This window comes from Sceloporus occidentalis, unplaced genomic scaffold, assembly GCF_023333645.1.
Source record: "Sceloporus occidentalis isolate IW3139 unplaced genomic scaffold, rSceOcc1.0.p SCAF_3, whole genome shotgun sequence".
In the NCBI taxonomy this organism is placed as follows: Eukaryota; Metazoa; Chordata; class Lepidosauria; order Squamata; family Phrynosomatidae; genus Sceloporus; species Sceloporus occidentalis.
This window is the reverse complement of record NW_028316983.1, coordinates 47029105-47049915: the sequence shown is the minus strand read 5'-3', so window position 1 is coordinate 47049915 and position 20811 is coordinate 47029105. Positions and strand designations below refer to the sequence as shown.

Here is a 20811-nt window from a genome sequence, read left to right as displayed (position 1 = left end):
ACAGAATCCCCAGACTCTCCCTGGTCTTCAAGCTAAGGTAAATGCACTCGATGTGGTCTAATGCACGGATAGGTATCCTGATTAAGGTAAGGTTGTTTCTGTGGAAGGTATGTATACCTGGACCAAATGTGCTTCTTGCTGTCTATCCTGCTTGGTGTGAAAACATAGGACACAATTTTCTTACTACACTATATCTAATGGTAGACAGTCTGTTACAGTAGCATCCAAAATCTACAAAGCAGTGATACATTTATATGTACAAAATACATGTTGCAAGCTTTTGAGGCCAAATTGGCTTCTTAATCAGGCAAAGGTGTTAAAATCATACAGGAGGAAAAAAATATAATAGTGGTAGTCACAGACCTGCATTTTGTCAAAATATTGTAGCTGTCCTCATTTCAAGTGGTATGGAGAAATATTCACGAAGGCTGGTCCCTCCTCCTCCTGACCATGTGGGTACTCCAAGAAATAAAATTTTAATTCCATTAGCAACACAAAAAATATCACTTCTTATCCAAATGATTGCAACTGAAAACCCAAAAGGTGATGGAAGGGAAAAAGTTCACAATATATAGAAATATATTGGACAAATATGTGTTGGGTGAATCTAAGTGACTGCATAGGCAAGACATGCAGCTATTGAATGAGGAAAATAAACCAAATACGTTTCTTGTTTAAAGGTGATCAAATTACAGCTGGAACTTGAAAATACAAACAAATTGCATAAAGAAGCAATTGATAGCTACAAAAATGAAACTGAGATAGCTAAGGCAGCTGAAGCAGAACTTCACAAAAAGGTGGATTTTTTAAAATTTGGATTTGCATAAGCTTAAATATGAACCATTGTTTTGATGTGATTCACATATTACTGGCAATTTTCCAGACAGTCTTTCTTTTTTAGCCCCTGATTGTCCCATTCAGAGAAAGCTGGAAAAATACTACCTAAAAACTGGGTTGGGATGAGGTGAGGAAACATTAAAAGCACACACTTTTTCATGTAACAACCTGAACAGCTGGAAGAGTAAGGGAACAGAAACAGTTCTCACAGATGTACATTGGCAAGCGGTATAGAAATGTACTTGCTATTGATTGCTATTGCGTTGGTTTTCTCCAAATCATCACAGTCTCTCAGACTGTAGGATGGAAGAAGAGGGAGACATTATATAATCAAATCTTTACAAAGGCAACTGGCAGGTTTCCCAGAGTGAGTTCCATCAAATTCAAGATACCAGGATTGTGTAACTACGTTTTGTTTTTGTGCTTTCTATTGGGAAACATGAGTGTAACTCTTAAACAAAGTAACTAATGTGCTAGGCAGATATTTAGCAGTCTGCCAGCTTGCTACACCATTTCCCCAAGCTACAGCAGAGAGCAAAAAATAAACATAGGCCAAAAACAGACGGTCCTAAAGGGGTGGCATCACACCATCCCTTTGTGTACCAGATTGGGACCATGGCAACCACACGCTGCAGCCCAAATCTGGCCTTTTCCTGGTGCAAAAAGGAGCTGCTGTCACAGGACTTCTCCACTCCTGTGTAGTGTGGCGTCTAATTGCTGTGCCACAGGAGCATTCTTGGGGGCAGAGTTGGAGCATGTGGTGTGTGGTCACCACGCCCTCCCCACCCCCAAGCTGGCTCCTATTGTTCGTCTGTTTGCCCCTTAGTCTTCTTTGTAAGACATATAAAAGTACAGTAGTTTTACTCATGAATACTTGTGTATAACCAACACAGATTCATCTTGAAGAAAGGTAAGAAAAGTACACGGTATCAGGAGACTTGGCTCCTAATACATATATGCTTCTTCTTCATGGTCTGTGATTCACACAAGTGTGTATTCCTGTGCCTGTGCAGAACCTGTTAGGAATGTTCTAGAGTAGCTAGGCAGATTTTTGGCAATAGTTCCACCCACCCTCGCTGCTCTCACTCGTTTACTTCAGTTCCTTTTTGACCACCACATGAACAGCATCAAGGAACCTTGTCAGTCTATTTTTTCCTCAGTCTTTAGCATTTTGACTTGCCACATTTATTGCTTGGCTTGATCTGTTTTTTCTTCCTGTTGTTCTGGTTATGATTCCTACAACCACAGTTTGGAAAATCATCAGTTTGTCTTTGACTTTGACCTCAGACTGTTTTGGGGCTATTACTCTACCGATAATGGCTTCCAACTCCTCTTTGAAGAGGTGTGGTGACTGTGGAGTAAAGCATGTGGTGGCTGTAATGGCTACTCCCATTGCCTTCTTTCCCTGGGTGTGCAAAACAGTGTTAGTACCTATGTCCATTGTAAAGCCTTTACACCCCAAGTGCATAAGAATCATGAATCTTGACTTAAGGTTTTGCTTTATGAAGAGGCTTTGGAATCTCAGAAACTATGGTGGAGACTGTTTCAGCCCCATCCAGGTCCATGTTGGAGACAATGCCCATTGGCCATTCAGTGAAGCATCAATTCAAACCCAATATTTTGTTGAAACAAGACCATGAAATCAAGGATTACTTGAAACCACCTAAACGTAAGGAATTGGTTTTGAGCATTGGTACAGAAAGAGCAGTTCAAAAGAAAGTGACTCCTCCTCCCTCTTTGTTACGGGGTGACATTCTGCTGACTTCAGGGTGTGCTATGCCTTGGGAGTCCTCCTCTTCTCATTGCTGAAATGAAAAGAGGAAAAAGAAGCAGCAGCACTCAAGGCACTTGTCTGAGAAGGATACTTGCCCCATGGCATCAGCTCCGACGGAGCCCAAACCTATGCATCCACCATCCTGCTGAATCCCTGCAGGTGACTGAGGTTCAGGTTGGATTTGCTTTGGAGGCCAAGATTGTTGATTCTCCACAGAGGTGCACTGGAATGCCATGCTGGCCATCTCCTGCTCTGACCCCCACTCGAGCCACTGTGATTTTGTCCTTGGGCAACCCTCTGAACATTCCCTCTCTGCCATGTGCTTGGACCATTACTCCACTACATCCTCATCAAGGTCTCCCTCCCCATGGTACTGTGGCAGATCTCATTCAAGACATAGTTTGAGGGCAAATAGGTCAGTGCCACGATTCATATGCAAGGGACCTGACTTGGTACTCTCCACATTATCATCAAGAACCTGTTTTATGACAGGGACAGTGGGTGCTATCATCATTTGGCTTAATCACCTGTGAGATCCAGTGTGGTGCAATCCACACCAGTTTCACAAACTGTTGTCCATATTGACACGAGTCACTCGGGAACCCCAAGTACAGCATACTGGGCAACCACCTCGTCAACCATCTCTGCAGCAGAAATGATTATTTGAACTACCTAATCACTCCCCCTTCGGAAGTAGCATTGGTACAATCTGCAGCACGTTTGTCATAGGAACAAGTAAATAGATCTCAATCCCATAGGGTGTTGGAACATGAATTGTCCTGAAGTTTGGGCATTTTCTGAACAGGCCTTACAGATGGCTAATGCAATTGACACCCAGGTGAAACAACATGGAGCTGAACTGCTGGATCTGGTTTTTAAGTGCATCCATTCGAAAGTTCCCACTCCTGCATCTATTCCCTTCTTGGCCTCACTTTTGAAGATTTCACAGTTTGTGGACTGGAACCTCGGCAATTTCATCAACCTCAAGGAAGATAATATAGTTTATATTAAGTCACTGATTTGGATTAAAACTGGCTCTTTGAACATCTGAAGGCAAATTCAGTTGTCATCATGATATCTCAAAGTTGGTTTCCTCATTGATCGTCCCAACACCTGTTGATAAAGAGGGTTGGAAACTCGACCTCATGGCCAAAAATTTTACTCTGTTTCTGCTTTGAGTCTTTGCATAGCCAACTACATGGCATACATTTCAAACAGAACTTATGGGAAAGGCTCTTACCCCTGTTGGATAAGGTTCCTAAAGAATAAATATGTGTGACCAATGCACTACAAGGTGAGGTACATTCCTTGGCAGGTCAACGAATTGACTCTGCCTGCCATGTGGCTAACTGTGCTGTGAAGATCCTGACTGGTTCTGTGGCCCTCAGGAGACATGCATGGTTGCATTCCTCAGGTATTTTAATGCAAGCTAGGGTGACCATTGAGGACATGCTCTTAGATTAATGTGGCCTCTTCAGTAAGGGATGAAAAGCTGGAATTCATGAAGAAAATGAGAACTACTGTGAGGAAATATGGCCTGCCATCCATGTATCAGGGTTCTTCTAAATCCTGTTACAGATGGCAGAGACCTTCTTATAGCCAGAGATATTCCTTCAGCCTATGTGAGGAGATTGAGATATCCTCCCCAGTCATAGACTTCTTCTAGGAAATGACAAACCTCCTCCTTGAAATAGTGTTCAATCTTTAAGAAAAAGAGTCCAAATCAGGGTAAGAGGTGCCTTTAACTCTTTGATTCAACCTCTCCCCAATCCCTTTGCAACTTCAGGAGACAGGCTGGCTCATTTCCATTCTGCCTAGTCTGCAATATCCATCAACTCCTGGGTCTTTGACATTGTCCAAAAGTGATATGTCATCCAGTTTGAGGAATACCCCTACAATGGCGATATTTTGTGTGACCCCTCCTTCAACACTCTCCTCGATGTAGTTACCACATTACTAGACAAAGGGGCTATAGAACCCATGACAGCATCTGCTATTTGCTTAAGTTTTTTCTCTCAGTACTTAATAGTGAAGAAGAAAGATGGGGAGCTTTGCCCCATATTAGATTTTAGATGGGTCAACTACATTCTTCACAAGCATTTTTGAATGTTGACTTTGTCTTCCATCCTTCCTTTATTGCAGAGAGGGAATTGATTTGCTACACCTGTACTCAAGAATGCTTGACACTCAAATCTATTTCCACATCAGGATTCAACATTCTCACAGGCAATTCCTTTCATTTGCTGAGGGGATAAGAGTGTTACAGGTCTGTGTCCTTCCCTTTGGCATATCCACGGCCCCTTGCATCTTTACAAAATGCTTGGCTGTCATTGCAGTTTGACTTTGACAACAGGGGATGATACTTTCCTCCTATATGGGTGACTGTCTCATAGTCATCAACTGCAGACAGGAGCTGATTCAACACATTGATTGAATCTTGACATTGCTGAATTTGTTGAGGTTCAACTGCAATTAGGCGAAGTCCAATCTTACCCCCTCTGAAGAAGTGAGTTTTATCAGCACAGTTCTAGATTTGAAGTCAGTGACAGCCTATCTTCCAGAAGACAGATTGTAAATGGTTAAAAACTGTGCTCAGATGTTGATGCTCCAAATAGATTGGTCAGATTGGTATAGGTTCTTCTCCGTCATATGGCTTTAACCACTCTGGTCACCCCAATGCCCTACCTTTGGTTTTGACATATACAGTCATGATTCATGATGGTCTTCAGTCCCCTAGAAGATTCTCCCCACAAAAAACTTGCCATGCCTCGGTCCCTGGGCTGGTGGCTCAACCCTGCCCATGTCTGTTTGGGCATGCTCTTCCTTTCACCATAACTGGTCCTTTTTGTGACCCCAGATATGTTGTTTTGTGCCTACTCTAACAGTCTTAACATCAAAGGAAAATGTCTGCCAGTGAGCCCTCCCATCATAATGCACTCAAAATGGTAGTGGTAGAGAAAGCTCTCAGAGCTTTTCAATCATGTCTTTGAGGCAAAACCAATCTGATTGTTACCAACAACACTATGGTGATGTTTTACTTAAAGAAACAAAGGGGCACAAGATTCATGACTCTACTCAACCTAACAATGTGCATTTGGTGTATTGCTTGAAAGATCTTCCTATAGGTGATTCACCTTCTAGGGAACAGAACATCATTGCAGATGAACTCAGTCGATGATTGGATTCATGTCACAAATGGATGCTTCACCGCAACATTTTTCACCTGGTGTTTTGATGTTGATCAACCTCTTTGTAGTCATCTCAACAATGTCCTCAGTCCTCTACTAGGGCCCGTGGTTCTCATGGTAATGCCTTCCTATTCTACTGGACTAGTTAGTTGGTTTACACTTTTCCACCTTTCTTGCTGATCACCAGAGAGATTGCAAAGTTATGGATGGATTGAGCAGATGGCATTCTAGTCACACCATGGTGGCCAAGACAAATGTGGTTTGTGACACACCTCCATCTGGCTGGCAGGGAATACTTCCACTTGCCTTTCTGGCCCGACCACCTGACAATTCATGTTGGCAGGGTTTGACATTTTTGTTTCTTGACATGGAGAATCTCTAGCGATGCTCCGGAACCAATTAGGCAGGTCATTGCAGCTGTCCTCAAGCCATCAATGCAGAGGTCATAGCAGTATAAGTGAAACACTTTTGCCTTGCTTTTGTCAAGGAAGCCACTCACCATCTAGAAGTGACATTCAGCAGCTGCTCAAATTTCTCGTGAACTTGTATTTCACTATTTTTTTCTGAAATGCTATCTTGTAGTGATCTCTTCGCACTTCTAACTTGAGGGTCAATCTTCATTTTTCTAACACTCTTTCATCAAGAGATTCCTTAAAGACTATAAAAATCTCCATCCTTCTGTGCCAGTACCAACACTGGCCTGGAGCCTGGTGAACTCGTGCTCTCTCAGTTGTCCAGGAGATCATTTGAGGCTATGACAGTTTCTGACCCAAGACTGCTTGCTTGGAAGATCACCTTTTCAGTCACCATCACAACATCTGAGAAAACAAGAGACTGTTATGCTTTATGAGTTGATCAGCCTTACCCGTGTATTCACTAGGATAAAGTCATGCTCCGGCTTGACATATCCTTTTTACTGAAAGTCATTACATTGTTCCATATGAATCAGGATTGTTCTGCCAGCAAACATGAAGAATCCAGCTTCCACCTTTGACCGAGCCTTACATTCAATCAAATTTGTAGAGCCCTGGCATTCTACACTGACCGTTCGGGGCATACATAATGTAATGGCAAATCCCCAATGCAGCCTGAAACCATGTCAATTTGCCCAAGTGTTTTGGGCCTATGATCTCTTCATCAGGTCTCATCTTTTAGAAGTGAAGTTCTTAAAGACACAAACCTGAACATCCCTCAGGCCTGTTACAGACTGCCAAAATAAAGCTGCTTTAGGTCTCTTTGGAGGCATGCTATTTAAATGATGTAGAGTCCAGAGGTCATGCCAAAGCCACACTCCATTCCTAAGCACTGGAGTGCAGCTTTGGTGCAGCTTCTGGATTCTTAGGATGCATGCATCATTTAAACAGCATACCTCCAAAGAGACCCGAAGCAGCTTTATTTTGGTAGTCTGTAACAGGCCTTAGTTACATTTGTTACCTGAAAGATTTCCTTTTACATAGCCTTCTTTCAGTCTGGCCTTCAGGGGCAGCTCTGTGCAACTCTGACAGGCCTTTGTCATTCCCTATGTTTCACAAAAACCAGGGGCTAAAGAGCTTAAACTGCATCAAGATCTCTGGAGAGTATTAACTATTAACACACTATTATTAACACTTGAGTCTGGCAGATTTGTTATCTGGAATAAGTCCTACTATGTTCAGTCAGACCATAATAATGAGCAATAATAATGTTCATGCTGCCAATTTCTTTCTTTCAGTTAGTCTCAAAGGTGCTACAAGATCTCTCTATGTATAGACCATAATAAGTAATGATTGTAACATTCATTATAACATGGCCGAATTGTGCATATAATTGCTGAATATCATTACATGGCACATGTATTTCATTTGCTGCACTTCTAATTGTTGAATTTAATTAAAATAATTAATACACATTTGATTTCACATATGTTGTTAATAGCTAGAAGCAATGAAATTGGTAGCTGATGAAGCAGTGAAAATTCAGAAAGAAACAGACATTCGATGTCAGCACAAAATCACTGAAATGGTGGCACTTATGGAAAAGCATAAGGTAAACATAGCTTCTTATTTATAGCTATTTATGGTGTATTTATTGGCTAGAACCAGCAGAAAGAAACATGGTAAGATTTAAGAATTCAACAAACACAGTCCTTCCCCCACAGGTGAAGTGAGGGTTTGCACACATGCAGCTGGCAAAGCCCTTGACTTATAAAGCATGCTGACCTAACCCCTTCCAACCTACAGTCCATATTTCAGGAGGGCATTTCCCAGCTGTGTCCACGTAGCCTCTCACTATATGTGTGCTTGTGCGTGGTGGTGGGGGAACTGTGTTTGCACCAGATGCCAATGCAGTTTCCTTTCCTTACAGCTTGGAGCTATCTCTCCTCCCCATGTCCTCCTCTGGAGCACTCAGATGGCTGTCAGATGGAGCTGGAGGAGAGCACAGTTGTGGTGAATCTGCTTCATCTTCAGAAGCTGAACTCTCCAAGGGGGTGCGGACAGTGAGGATAGAATGATGCACATAGGTGCAGCCTTGCTTGTTTTTGCTGCGTTTTACACAATCTGCTTCATATTAAATTGAACTTTTCACTGGAATAGTAAGCTCTCTAAATTAGTACAAGTTGTAATATTTACATTTTTGCCATTTTAATTAACTGTTTATTATTTCTGTTTTACTTTGTATGTTTGAGTGAGACTGTGGGTGCTGTTCTCCACATTGGTGTAATGAATGGTTGCCAGAGAATGCCTCTTTAGTACAGTAGTTATTCTCTATGGAATAATTTACCAATGTGGAATGCCTGATACTCTCATTAGTAACATTTAAATGCTAGGGTAAGACCTTCCTTTTCCAGAAGCAATCAGTCCATATGCCCACTCTCTTCCAGGTGGCACAACATTGCAGCAATGCATTAAAAATAGATCGAACTGATGTCTTGAAAGCAACAGAATGGAACAGTAACTAAATGTGGTACAGCAGCAGCCATAAAGTAGTACAAAACAAGCCTTACTATATAGCAGTTTAGTCCAACATTTAATAAATAAATTCCTTCATATTTTTATTTTACTAAGCTGAAGATCTCGATCTGTTCACAGACAGTATATTTCAGATATATAAATATGCTCTATATTTTTTCAGTATTCATAATTATTTTCTTTTTCATTGCACCTAAGGGGAGGTACTTGCTAAAATCCAGACTCTGCCCTCTAGAAGCACTTTTTATCCATATGAATTAGTATAGTTCATTGAAATCAGTAAGACAGTAGAAGCTGCTGACATGCAGAATTACAGCCACCCACCCATCATGTTTTGCAAGTTATATACAATATGGAATATTTTATGTTTATATGTTTTATGTTTATGATCATCTCATCAATACAGCGCCAATATGATAAAACAGTTGAAGAAAAAGATACAGAATTAGAATACTATAAGACAAAAGAACAAGAACTAACATCAGCAATAGAATTATTGGTAAGAATATCTTAATTCTTTTCATCTACTGATGTGGTTAAATGATGAGTTTTTATACATCCAATAATACAAATTTTGCTATTTAATTGTGCTTCAGTGCCTTTTATATCTTCACTTCAGTAGAAAAATCTGTGTTCGTCTGTGAGGATTAATGGTGGCCATTCAATTTTGAGATAATGTTCTGTGTTAAATTTTGCTATATCTTTTATTACTCATAGACAAACTTTATATTATCTTATTCAGTTGACTAGTTGATTTAGGATGACTTGTGAGCCAAATTTAAGTGCTTGTGGCTGCCTGAGGAATGACATCTGCAAGGGAGGGTTCCTCTGTATTCCACTAGTGAAGTCAATACAGTGTGTCGGGAAAAGGGATAGGGCATTCTCAGCTGTGGCATGCCAACTGTGGAATGCCTTCCTCTTGGAGGCCTGATTGCCACCAACACTGATTTTATTTAGGCACTAAGTAAAAAAAATAGGGTGTTCATCACAGCCTTTGGATTTCTCTCAAATACTTAGTTTTAAAATGCTTTAATATTTTAAATGATTTAACTTATTTATTATGTTTAATATGTTTTAGTTTATTTTTTATTATTTTACTCTGCTTTAAAGTATTTGTTTAGTTTTACTTGTAAGTTGCCTCGAGATCTTTTTGATGACAGAGAATGACAGAAGTCAGATTTATGGGTATTTCTTATCTTCATTACGGATATCCCATGTCATTTTTTCTGTTGCTTGGAGGAACTAAAATTATTTTACATATATTCTTGGTGTACACTTTTCATAGGGAGGCAAAATTCTAACTAATTACTCCATTGCTGAAAGAAGTTGATAGTTCTTTGAAGGATGGTTCCCCCCCTCTAAATTAGGTAACAGCCTGTGCCAAAGTAATTAAGTAATGTAATTATGATGTATCATGGGAAGCTACCCAGAAAAGTGCAGTTTAGTCTAGTTTAATCTTGTTTTAACCCTATATGTTGTTCTGTATTCTTTCATGTTACTTGGTCCCATGAGTTTCAATTATGACTTTGTATACTGTACCTACAATTTAAAATAAATATATTATTTGTATTAAACTGAATAGTCTGGGTGAATAACTAACTGAGCAGATCCCACAAAGGTATAAAACTGAGTTGTCTCACAAAGCTATAAAACACCTGCTCCCCAATCCCATGGGCAAGATGTTAATACATACAGGAAATGTAGAGAGGTGGCTGCAAGGACTATGATGCTAACTTGAATTCCATTATTTAGCTGTTAATTTAGCCGAAGAGAGGTGGCTTATTTGATTTCACTATCCATCAGCAATGAGAGAGGCTGAAATTTATCTAGTTACTGCATTGCACCTGTATTTCAGTATAAGCTCAAGAAATTTAAATCCATATGCATGTCAGTCTGAGATTTTAAATCAAGCCACTTTATTTTCTGAACTACTTAATTTACCTTTTTACTTTCATTCTCAGGAGAGAGAGCTTTCCTGTAAGAAAAATGAACTTTCTTCACTTCAAGAGCAGCTTAAAATCGAAATAGAAGAGAAGGTATGTTCTCTGGTCTTACATTTAATTTTCAGTAGTTCTGTGAGGGCTGCTTCATGTCTTCCATGTGCCCAGAAACTTAAAAACAGGCATCATTTAGTATGGCTGTAGTAAATGGAATGTTCTATAACTGTATTAATGTCCTTTGCAGAAGTACTAATGTTTATATACCTTTAAAGTAGAAATAATCCAGTTTGAGACTGCTTTAACTACCTTGCTTCAGTGCTAGGGAATTCTGGGAACTGTAGTTTTGTGAGACATTTAGCCTTCTCTGTCAGAGAGCTCTGGTGCCACAATAAGCTACAATTTCCAGGATTCCCTAGCACTCAGGCAGTTAAAGTGGTCTCGCCTGAATTATTTCTGCAGTGTGTTTTGGATCCTTGTTTGACTTTGTAAAAATGCCACTGAGTAACATGCTTATTAAATACTTGAAAAGAAAATTTAAAAAACTAAAATTAATAATAATGTTCAATACAGTTGTTCACAGCATTAACAAAAACAACAACAACACATACCTAATTAGTATCTCTAATTATTTATGCCCTTTTCTTGGAGGAGCTTCCATTTGGAGATAAGGTCAATTCACACAATGTGAATTGACCTTATCAGTCACCATGCTTTTTTGCAGACATTCAAAGTGTATAAAGATACATACAGCTTCAACTCCAAGACTGCTGTAGAAGCCAACGTATCACATGTTAGACATATCAATCACTTCTCCTTTGCTGTCTTGTATGAATGAAATTATGTTAAAAGGTGAGTTTTTTTTAACGTGAACTAATTTTTTTCACTAGGAACATCTAGCAAAAGAAAGAAATAAAGATGATATTTCTAAAAAAGAGAAAATGCATAAGGTGACAACTTCCTTTTAATCTTTCCTATGCTTTTTTCATTGTAACATTCAATTTTAATTTCATTGAATTGATTATATACATACATTTGAAAGTAGTAACATTTTCTAGTACTGTACTATTTGTTAGTAAGGTATTGTTTTTCTTCTCATTCTTATTAAGTGTTCTTGTTCTCACCACAATTAATTGTAGAATACACAAACACACATTTTGGAGACACCTAAGACCAATTTAAAATCTCCACCACTTCATTCCAAAAACAATGCATCCCAGAATTACATAGCTACTAACGTGAATAAGATGGAATACACAGAGAAGGCTTCATGGACTCCAGCAAAGGTTGGTTTTTAAATATCTGTTAATTTGTAATGAGATACTAGTTCAGAATTCAGTTTCTCATCTATGCACATATTTTGCTTGAGGAAGAGGGGGAAGATTGATTTAAAAATAAGGAAGATATCACCTTTCTTATTTAGAATGTAAGATGACTGAAGAAATATTTAGTTTAAATTTTAAAAGTCTGTTCTTTTGAAAAAATGTAAAGTTCTACAAAAAATAATTTGTTCTGCTTGTTCTTTAGTGGCATTTTCATAGCATAGGAGTTTAGCTCACAGCTAAATAACCAGTCTTATCTTGCATGGTTTGAATCCTCTTCTGGGATGCAGCTGGATATTATCATATGCATTTTGCCACTGATGCCGCCTCCCACTAAAGCCTACCTAAAACCTGGCTCCCAGCTGCGCTCAGCCGGCCAATTTGCAAATTCAGGAGCTTCCCAGCTTTGCAAATTGGCTGGCTCAACTCGGATTCAAGTCGGGATTTAGGCAGGTTTTAGGTGGGAGGCGGCATCGGTGGCAAGATATGATAATATCCAGCTTCATCCCGGAAGAGGATTCAAACCAGGCAAGGTAAAATGGATTATTTAACTGTGCAGTAAATTCCATAGTTGTCCAGTCATTTGCTTAGACTGAATAACTAGATCAAGAAGCTCTTTTATGACTTGGATTTTAAAAAGATATTTACTATTTCCTGAGGTTAACTGGTGGGGTGATATATCCCTTTGTTTTAATTTTTAATAGTTCCTTTAGCCTCAGCTATTCACCTGTAGTGAAACAGACTACTTAAATCTGATAGAAATATCAATAAAATGTTCTGACAATCACATGTTTAAATTATAATGTGGAAATATGTTTTCTATCAAGGCATCATGAAGTATCCTGATTCTAAAACACTTTATTAGATTTGATTCAGCAGTACTAGTGAAAGATCTTGCCCCAATGCTTTTATGTAAATTAAATAGCTGGGGTGCATAGTTATGGAATGGAAAAGATCACTTGCCATCTGACAGTAATGTGCATCACCTGAGAGGTGCCCATAACTCTTGTTCAGCAGTAGCTGCAAAAAAGGTATTTGAATCCAAATAGATGACAACAGGCTAATACCTTTTGTATTAGTTTCCCAACAAAAGTATCATTTGGGAAGGCCCTAAGCCAGTTTATAGGGAGCATTCCTGTATATTCCTTTAGGAAGAATATTTTCCTTTTTCAGCAGCTTTATCAAGCATCAAGTCAGTTCAATGAGTTAACCAGTACTGTACTTTCTATACACGTATACTATAACACTGCACACAAGGATCTTTGAACTAGAGTCTCTAGATTTAACACATCAAATTTTATTATAACAAATGGTTTTATTGTCTTTAACTCTCTTAGATTTACACTGTGAGAACACCTCCAAAATCTAAACTGCAAAGAGAAAGCACCAATCTACACTCAGAAGAAGGAAAAAAGAAAAAGAGAAAAGTTATTTTAGAAATGGATACACGGTCAGATAGCTCTGAGAACAATGACCTTCTGGTACTTATCTGAAAATAAAACTTACCTTGCTCTAGGGTTGCCATAAGTCAGGACCTCCAAACCGGGACAAATGTAGGACAACATTTTCAAATGTAGGACACATTTTTTTAACATCTAGGACACACGAAAAAATTTGATGATTTTTTAAAAATGTTAATATAAATGCATGTTTCTTAGGCATGATCAAAATGGAGGAGGACAAGCCTAGACTGAGGATGCAGGCTTCTCTGAGGGGCTTGTGTGCTCGGCCCAGGCCTGTTCTCCGAGGCCACGGAGGACAAGCCTAGACCGAGGACGCAGGCTCCTCAGAGGGGCTTGTGTGCTCGGCCCAGGCCTGTTCTCCGAGGCCACTCTCCTCTTCCCGGACCTCCCCTTTCCTCCAAAGGGCTCTTTGGAGCTCTTTGAAGGGAAGGGAAGGGAGCCAGGAAAGGAGAGGAGAGGCCTGGGCACTAGCCCGGTCCTGCTCTTCCCAGACCTCCCCTTTCCTCCAAAGGGCTCTTTTTGGAGCCCTTTCAAGGGAAGGGAAGGGAGCAGGGAAGGTGAGGACTCGGCGGCTGCAGAGGACAGCCCCAGGCCTCTCCTCGGTGGCTTCATTTTCCTCAGGCCAAAGGAAGCCTGCAGAGGAGAAGCCTGACCCAAGCAGGGAAGGTAAGTAGGGAACTAGGGAGGGAGGGAGGGAAGGAGGGAGAGAGGAGGCAAGGCAAGGCAAGGTGAGGGACTTTTGTCCCCAATCCGGCGTCCCATGCTTCTTCACCGAGACTACTGTACACAGAAAGTGCACTTGGGGGGGAAAACCTTTGAAAATGGGCACCCACCTCCTCCTCCTCCTCCTCCTGTTTCCCCCCCCCCCCTCCTCCTCCTCGCCATGCACTAAGAAAGGGCGCTTTCCCCTCCCCCTGGCTGGCCCAGAGTCTCACTCCTCCTCCTCCTCCTCCAAGGGTCCACCTCCTCCTTGAGGCTGGCCCTGGCAGAGTGGGGCTGGAAACAGCTCCACCCCAGCTGCTCTGCCATTGGCCAGCCAGCCTCAAGGGGATGAGTGTTCCCTTTAGGCGTGATGGCTGCCGGCCGGGGCCCAAACCCGGGATTTAGAGTGAACCGGACCATGACTGTGCCAGTACCCCCAAAACCGTTACAATCACGGGTGCAGCCGGGTTATGGCATCCCTACCTTGCTCCTAAAAAAAGTCTTCTAGTAGCTGAACACATATGGCTAAATAGATTGGATGTGTACATATTTACATCTTTATGTTTAAGTGGCTTCAACTTTTGCATTTATGTTATATTTAATACAGCTACCATATGATTATCTATATAGGAGAGCCAGTGTGGAGTAGTGGCTTGAGTGATGGAGTAGGACATTGGGAGATGAATTTGAACGTATTGGATGACCTTCACCAAGTCACACCCTCTCAGCTCAGAGGAAGGCAAAGGCAAAGCCTCTCTGAACAAATTCTGCCAAGAAAATCCCATGATACGTTTGCCATAAGATTGCCATAAGTAAAAAATGACATGACGATATATAACAACAATAAACAATATATTCTGCTTCAGAGCTTCAGAATTAAATATAAATATAGCATTACTGAATCATACTAAACATCCATCTAGTCCATTACTTTTTTTCCTCCAGTAGTGGCCAATCCTTGGGAATCTCTGTAGTATGAAAAGCTTGTATCAGATTCTAAGATTCAGAAAGGAGGGAGATAATCATTATTCAGCACTTTCTGAATCTGTACAAACTTTTCTATGATTGCATAGTAAATTGCTAGACCTCAAAAATATTTATTCTTCATCATGCACTCTGTGATTCACACAGATAGTTATCAGTGCTTGCGCAGTGCATCATTTGGAACCTTCTTGAAAAATTACATAAACTTTTTGGTGGTAACTCCACCTACCATTCAGGCACCTTATCTGCATGTTTCCCACTTAAACACTCAGTCCCTTTTCATTCACCACATCAGCAGCATCGAAGGCACTGTTTTGAGCTATTCTCTTTTGCTTTTACAGTGGGTCTTGGGTATCCACCGGGGTTTGTTTCCAGGATCCCTTGATACCAAAATCCATAGATGCTCAAGTCCCATTAAATACAATAGTATTTAAGTACAATAGTAAAATAGTGTCCCTTATGTAAAATGGCAATATGTGTGTGTGTGAGTGTATATATATGTTCCAAGCTGTGGATGGTTGAATCCGTAGGTTAAAAAAAACAAAACCAGTGGATACAGAGGGCCAACTATATTAGTGAAATTTGGACTATCTTTCCAGTTTCTTTTTGCAGTTTGCAATTTGGCTTGGTGATTCTCCAGCTTACTCCCTTGGCTTTGATCTCCTAGTTTGATTTTACCTGCTCATGACCACATTTTTTTGGTTTTGACATTTTGGTTCAACTTGCCCAATTATGGTTTCCTGTGGTTCATTGGTGGCACTAAGATCCAAAAGTAGGATAGGCACTCCAAATATCTACTGTGTCTAGGTGAGAGTCACAATCTATTATAAAACATTCACCCCTCAGGCATGTAAGAAATGCAATTTCATGCTAGAGCCTTTGCTGTATAAAAAGACTCTCAAGCCTGCACCTTCCAGTTAGGAGTCAATTTTGCCTTGCTTCGTCTTTGCCCTGACTACCTCTGATGCTTCAGTAAAGGTAGCAATTAAAAGGTCCCGGCTTGATTTTGGGATTTGGATTAATGCATCTCAGGATGGTACTTCCTACCCAGCTTTGACCCCTGCAACTCTCTCTTAAAATCATTCCATGATGCCTACATCCATTGGTACTGAGCTTCATCCTGATGTTCCTACTACTCCTGGATATTCCTTTGAATTTGGGCTATCCACCTTTGCCACTAAGCAGAAGGCAGTCAAAAAGCAGCACAAAAAGAAAAGATCTGGTGATGACTCCTAAAGTTCTTTGCTCTCTACTTTTCCAGCTGCTTCAGAACTGACTCCACTGTCAACTTTGCCTCAGATAACGATGTTTATCACACTATACTCTTACAGTGCTACTATTCCACTTTGACTGCTCTAGCTGCCTCCTGTTGCATTCTGGTATTGGCAGTTTTAAGGAGGGTATTTAGAATTCTCAGGCAGAGAAAAGGACCTGGAACAATGGATGCAAGGTACAGGAAAAGAGATTCCAGGTCAACATTAGGAGGACCTCCTGACAGTAAGGGCTGTTCAACAGTGGAACAAACTCCCTTGGAGAGTGGTGGAGTCTCCCTCCTTGGAGGTCTTTAGGTAGAGGCTGGATAGCCATCTGTTGGGGAATCTTTAATTGAGATTTCCTGCATGGCAGAGGGTTGGACTGGATGGCCCTTGTGATCTCATAGGGTTCTATGATCCTGTGACTATGCCTGGGCTGTGCAGAGGGGATATGTTATAGAGTTCTTGGTGTACTGTCCTGTGGGGTTGATCCATTTACTCATCCCTCTAATCTCTTCTTGCGGAAATCATTGCTTCAGAAAGGCAATATCAAATCTGTCTGTGTTTCATCACTTTCATGGAGGTTATTGTCCTGCTACTTCATCTGTGTCCGAGAAAGATGGAGGACTCCATCTAATTCTGGACCTTATTCTTCTCATAATATAAACAATCCACATTCCCAAGGAGAACTGTTCTCTTAGCCACAATCAGTATTCTCAAGACCAAATCATGAAAAAATTAATCTTGTATCTTCAAAAATTACTGTCCCTTTTATCTGTTTAAAACTTTGTTGAGCCACTTCCCCGTTAAACCTTTTGTTTTCAGGCTAAAATCTTGTAAATAGCCTTTATTTTCTCATATCTTGTTTACAGAAAGAATGCAATTTACCAAGGATTTAATTTCACCAATTTGTAAATTGATTAGTTAAAGGTGATTAAGAAAGTGATGATTTTTCACAGGTCCAGTATCCATTAAGGGCTCACTTAGGCAACTGAGTCTGGTGTTAATCCTGAGCCCTCACTCCACCCCACCACTCAGTTTGTTTCAGACCACTATGATTTATGTGGTCTCCTTGTGAGGAGCAGCATTTCAGAGCACATATGGGTAATCTCACACTCTCTTCATATCCAGAGATTCCCCAACTAGAACCTGTGCCTTAGCTGGCTTATTTTGGCACCTCAACTTTCCCTGTTACAGAGTTCACACAGTGATTTCAATTTGCCATTAGTCCTCAACCAGAAGTCCTTAAAAACTACAGTTTTTGAGGACTGTTAATAGGGTCGGACTCTCTCTGCAAAAAAATTCACAAAAAGCCATTCCTCGCCCACCAATACGGGTGTTTTTGCATTTGTTGTCTACACAAAAATACTACTTTCTGCACCAAAAACTACAAACCTATGCATGGGGAGTTTTTAGTAAAAATAGGCCTGCATGTGAACAATCTCATAGCATGGATTCTCCTTTTTGCTGTTTCCTGATGGGAAATTCCTTTTTCATCTGTGATTCTTATTTTCAATAATACTCCTGTTCATGGTTTCTGTGCTTCACACAAATGGGTTAGCCTGGATTTGCATAGTGCATAATTTGGAACCTTCTGAATATCATATGAGCTTTTTAGCAGTAGTTCCACCTACCTCCAGTGCCTCTATTTAAGGGGCTTCCTGCCAAATGCCAATTCCTTTTCATCCACAGCTGCAGCAGCATTAAGAACTGGATTCCTCAGATTCCTTAGTCTTTGTGGCCAATTCTGGCCTGTTTGATATCAGCTTTGGTAATTGTTGGTGGCATTTAGAGCCACACCAGGGACATAGCCAAGGGGGGGATCCATGGGGTCCAGAATCCTCCTTCCGCTTGGGTGGCCACCACGAGCATTGGTGGGTGGGTGGGTGAGAGAGAATGCCTAAGGTGGTGGCACTTAGTCTGGACCCCCCTTCCCAAAATCCTGGCTACGTCCCTGGCCACACTCACCCTTCAGACCTTTTCTTTTCCAGGTATCTGTCAAGTACTGTGGCTTCTGTGGTGCTAAGATCCCAGGATGGATATGAGAAGTGTCTTCTTTGCCTTGGCTAAGCTCATGTGGTTGCCTCTTGTGCCCACTGTACTACCTTTACACCTCAGATCAGAGCATTGCATTTGAAAGCATTTGTAAGAGCTACTTCTCCTCTACAGGCCTTCAGGCCTCAAATGCCATCTACTTGCTCTTCTGGATCAGTCAGTATGGGGTCCACAGAAAGAACAATAACACTGAAGTTGGCCTTGGCCTCAATTCCATCATTTGGATGCTCTGGTTGCCCCAGTGGCAAGCATTCTCAGAGAGAGTTGGTACTGAGATCAAGTTGCCATTGAGATTGTCTCCTTGCAGGAAACTACTACTACTGCTCAATAGGCTCCTGCAATCCTAGAGGCCCCAGATGGAGACTCTGTGTTATTCATTTCATGGCTAAAGTGATTTCGGCCACTCACACACTGAAAATGTATCAGAGGGTGAAATTCTAGAGTCTTCCCCCATGGTGAGGGTCTTGATTATCCCTCCTCCTAGATAACTTCACTCTTTGGATATACAGTAGAGCCTTGCCCGCATAAGGCAAATACCGCGTAAACTCAAGCCCCATTCAATAGAATGGGGCTTGTGTTCATGGCAGCGTGGTGCACGCACCATGAGCACATGTGCCATTCAGTAGATTGCAACACAGCTTCCATGTAAACCAGAAGCTGCGTATGGCGCGCCCGCATATGAAGCAGGCATGCTGTACCTGCGACTAGTAGCCCATCTGCACTGCAGAAACAATCCAGTTTGACACCACTTTAAGTGTCAGAGCTCAGTGCTATGGAAACCTGGGAACTGTAGTTTGTTGTGGCATCAGAGCTCTCTAACAGAGAAGACTAAGCATCTCACACAAACTACAAATCCCAGAATTCTATAGCATGGAGCCATGGCAGTTAAAGTGGTGTCAAACTGGATTATTTCTGAAGTGCCAATGCAGCCTAGATTTCTATCTCCTGTGCCATTTCCATCATGTTGATGATCACTTTCATTTTGATCCAGGTCTTCCTTAACTTCTACCACTGATTCTGACTCATTGTCTAATGAGGGCTGCATCACCTTATTTAACTTACGTTGAAGGTCTAGGCTGATAGAGCAATTCTTACTTTGAATCAATTGGTTCTGATTATGGGTTTCTTCTGACTGCCATGACACCAAGTATGTCAATAATAATAATAATAATAATAATAGGATTTATTTATATGCCGCCCAGTCACTGGGAATCCTGGCAGCTTACAACAGAGGGGATAATAGACGGTTCCCTGCCCTCAGGCTTACAATCTAAAAAGACACGACACAAAAGGAGAAGAGAATGGTGAGGGGGGGAGGGGATCAGGTCCAGCATTCTTCTCTTCCTCTGAGGCCTGGACCAAGGCAGATGGACTGGAGGGAGGCTTCTTCTTCTTCTTCAGGCTAGCCCTGGTGGAGCTGGGTCAACTCCCTCATAGGCCGGAAGATGACAGTTATGGAGGGAGGAGTCTCTTCCTTCAGGCTAGCCCTGATGGAGCTGGGCCTGCCTGGTCAACTCCCTCACAAGCCAGAGGATGACAGTTATGGAGAGAGTTTATCTTAGGCATCTTAGGTGTCACAGCCATCAGAATAAACCCATAATCAGCACCAAACTGATTCAAAATAAGAATTGCTCTACCAGCCCAGTCCTTCCACATAAATTTTCTCCCCAATTTTCAAATCAGGATCACACCATATGGTTAGTTTAGTATGAGAAAATGGATTACAGTGCAACTAATTGTGACGTAATAAAAAGTAAGGCAGCTAGTAGCACATTTAAGACTAACAGATTTATTTTAGTATGAGATTTTATGGATTTTAACTCACTTTCTTCAGATGCCTGCATGGAATGCAGTTTTCAAGCCATAGGTATTTAAGCACATTACACAGTTGGTGGGATTAGTGCAATGAGATTCAAAAAGACACAAATTATCTAGCCTTTGTAGTTTCTACTATATAATTAAATACAATAGAATGTTGTTTATAGAAATGCATAATATTATTACATTTTCTCCAGTTCTCTGGGCACTGAGTAAAATGCTATTAATTTTTATGGCATTTACAGTGGTTTCCCAAGGGACATGGGATTGTAGTGTGTTAGATTGCATTAAATAATTTTCAAAGGTTTGATACAATAGAAAATGAAATAAAGGTCTCTGTGGATATTACTATTTATTTTTTTAAAAAATATTTTTTCCAGAGTCTTGTGTCAAAAGAAGAAAAGTTTAAGCAACTGTATAAAGATCCACCAGTTCCTCATGTCATGACACCAAATGTTATGACACCAAAAAAGGTATGTCCTTAAATTTACAGCGCTTTATAAATAAAGGTTAATAATAATAATAATAAT

The 20811-nt window shown here is 40.8% G+C and overlaps 1 protein-coding gene across 6 annotated transcripts in view; it reads left to right on the top strand.

Annotated features, from left to right (window-relative positions):
- SYCP1 (synaptonemal complex protein 1) overlaps positions 1–20811 on the top strand; it is an 80647-nt gene that overhangs the window by 58818 nt on the left and 1018 nt on the right. For all 6 annotated transcript variants that reach the window (XM_089514336.1, XM_089514339.1, XM_089514337.1 and 3 more), the window contains exons 25-32: positions 681–797; positions 7714–7824; positions 9154–9246; positions 10709–10783; positions 11575–11634; positions 11824–11970; positions 13344–13487; positions 20662–20754. In XM_089514336.1, coding sequence (XP_089370462.1) covers positions 681–797; positions 7714–7824; positions 9154–9246; positions 10709–10783; positions 11575–11634; positions 11824–11970; positions 13344–13487; positions 20662–20754 — 840 coding nt within the window. The remainder of the gene's footprint in view (positions 1–680; positions 798–7713; positions 7825–9153; positions 9247–10708; positions 10784–11574; positions 11635–11823; positions 11971–13343; positions 13488–20661; positions 20755–20811) is intronic.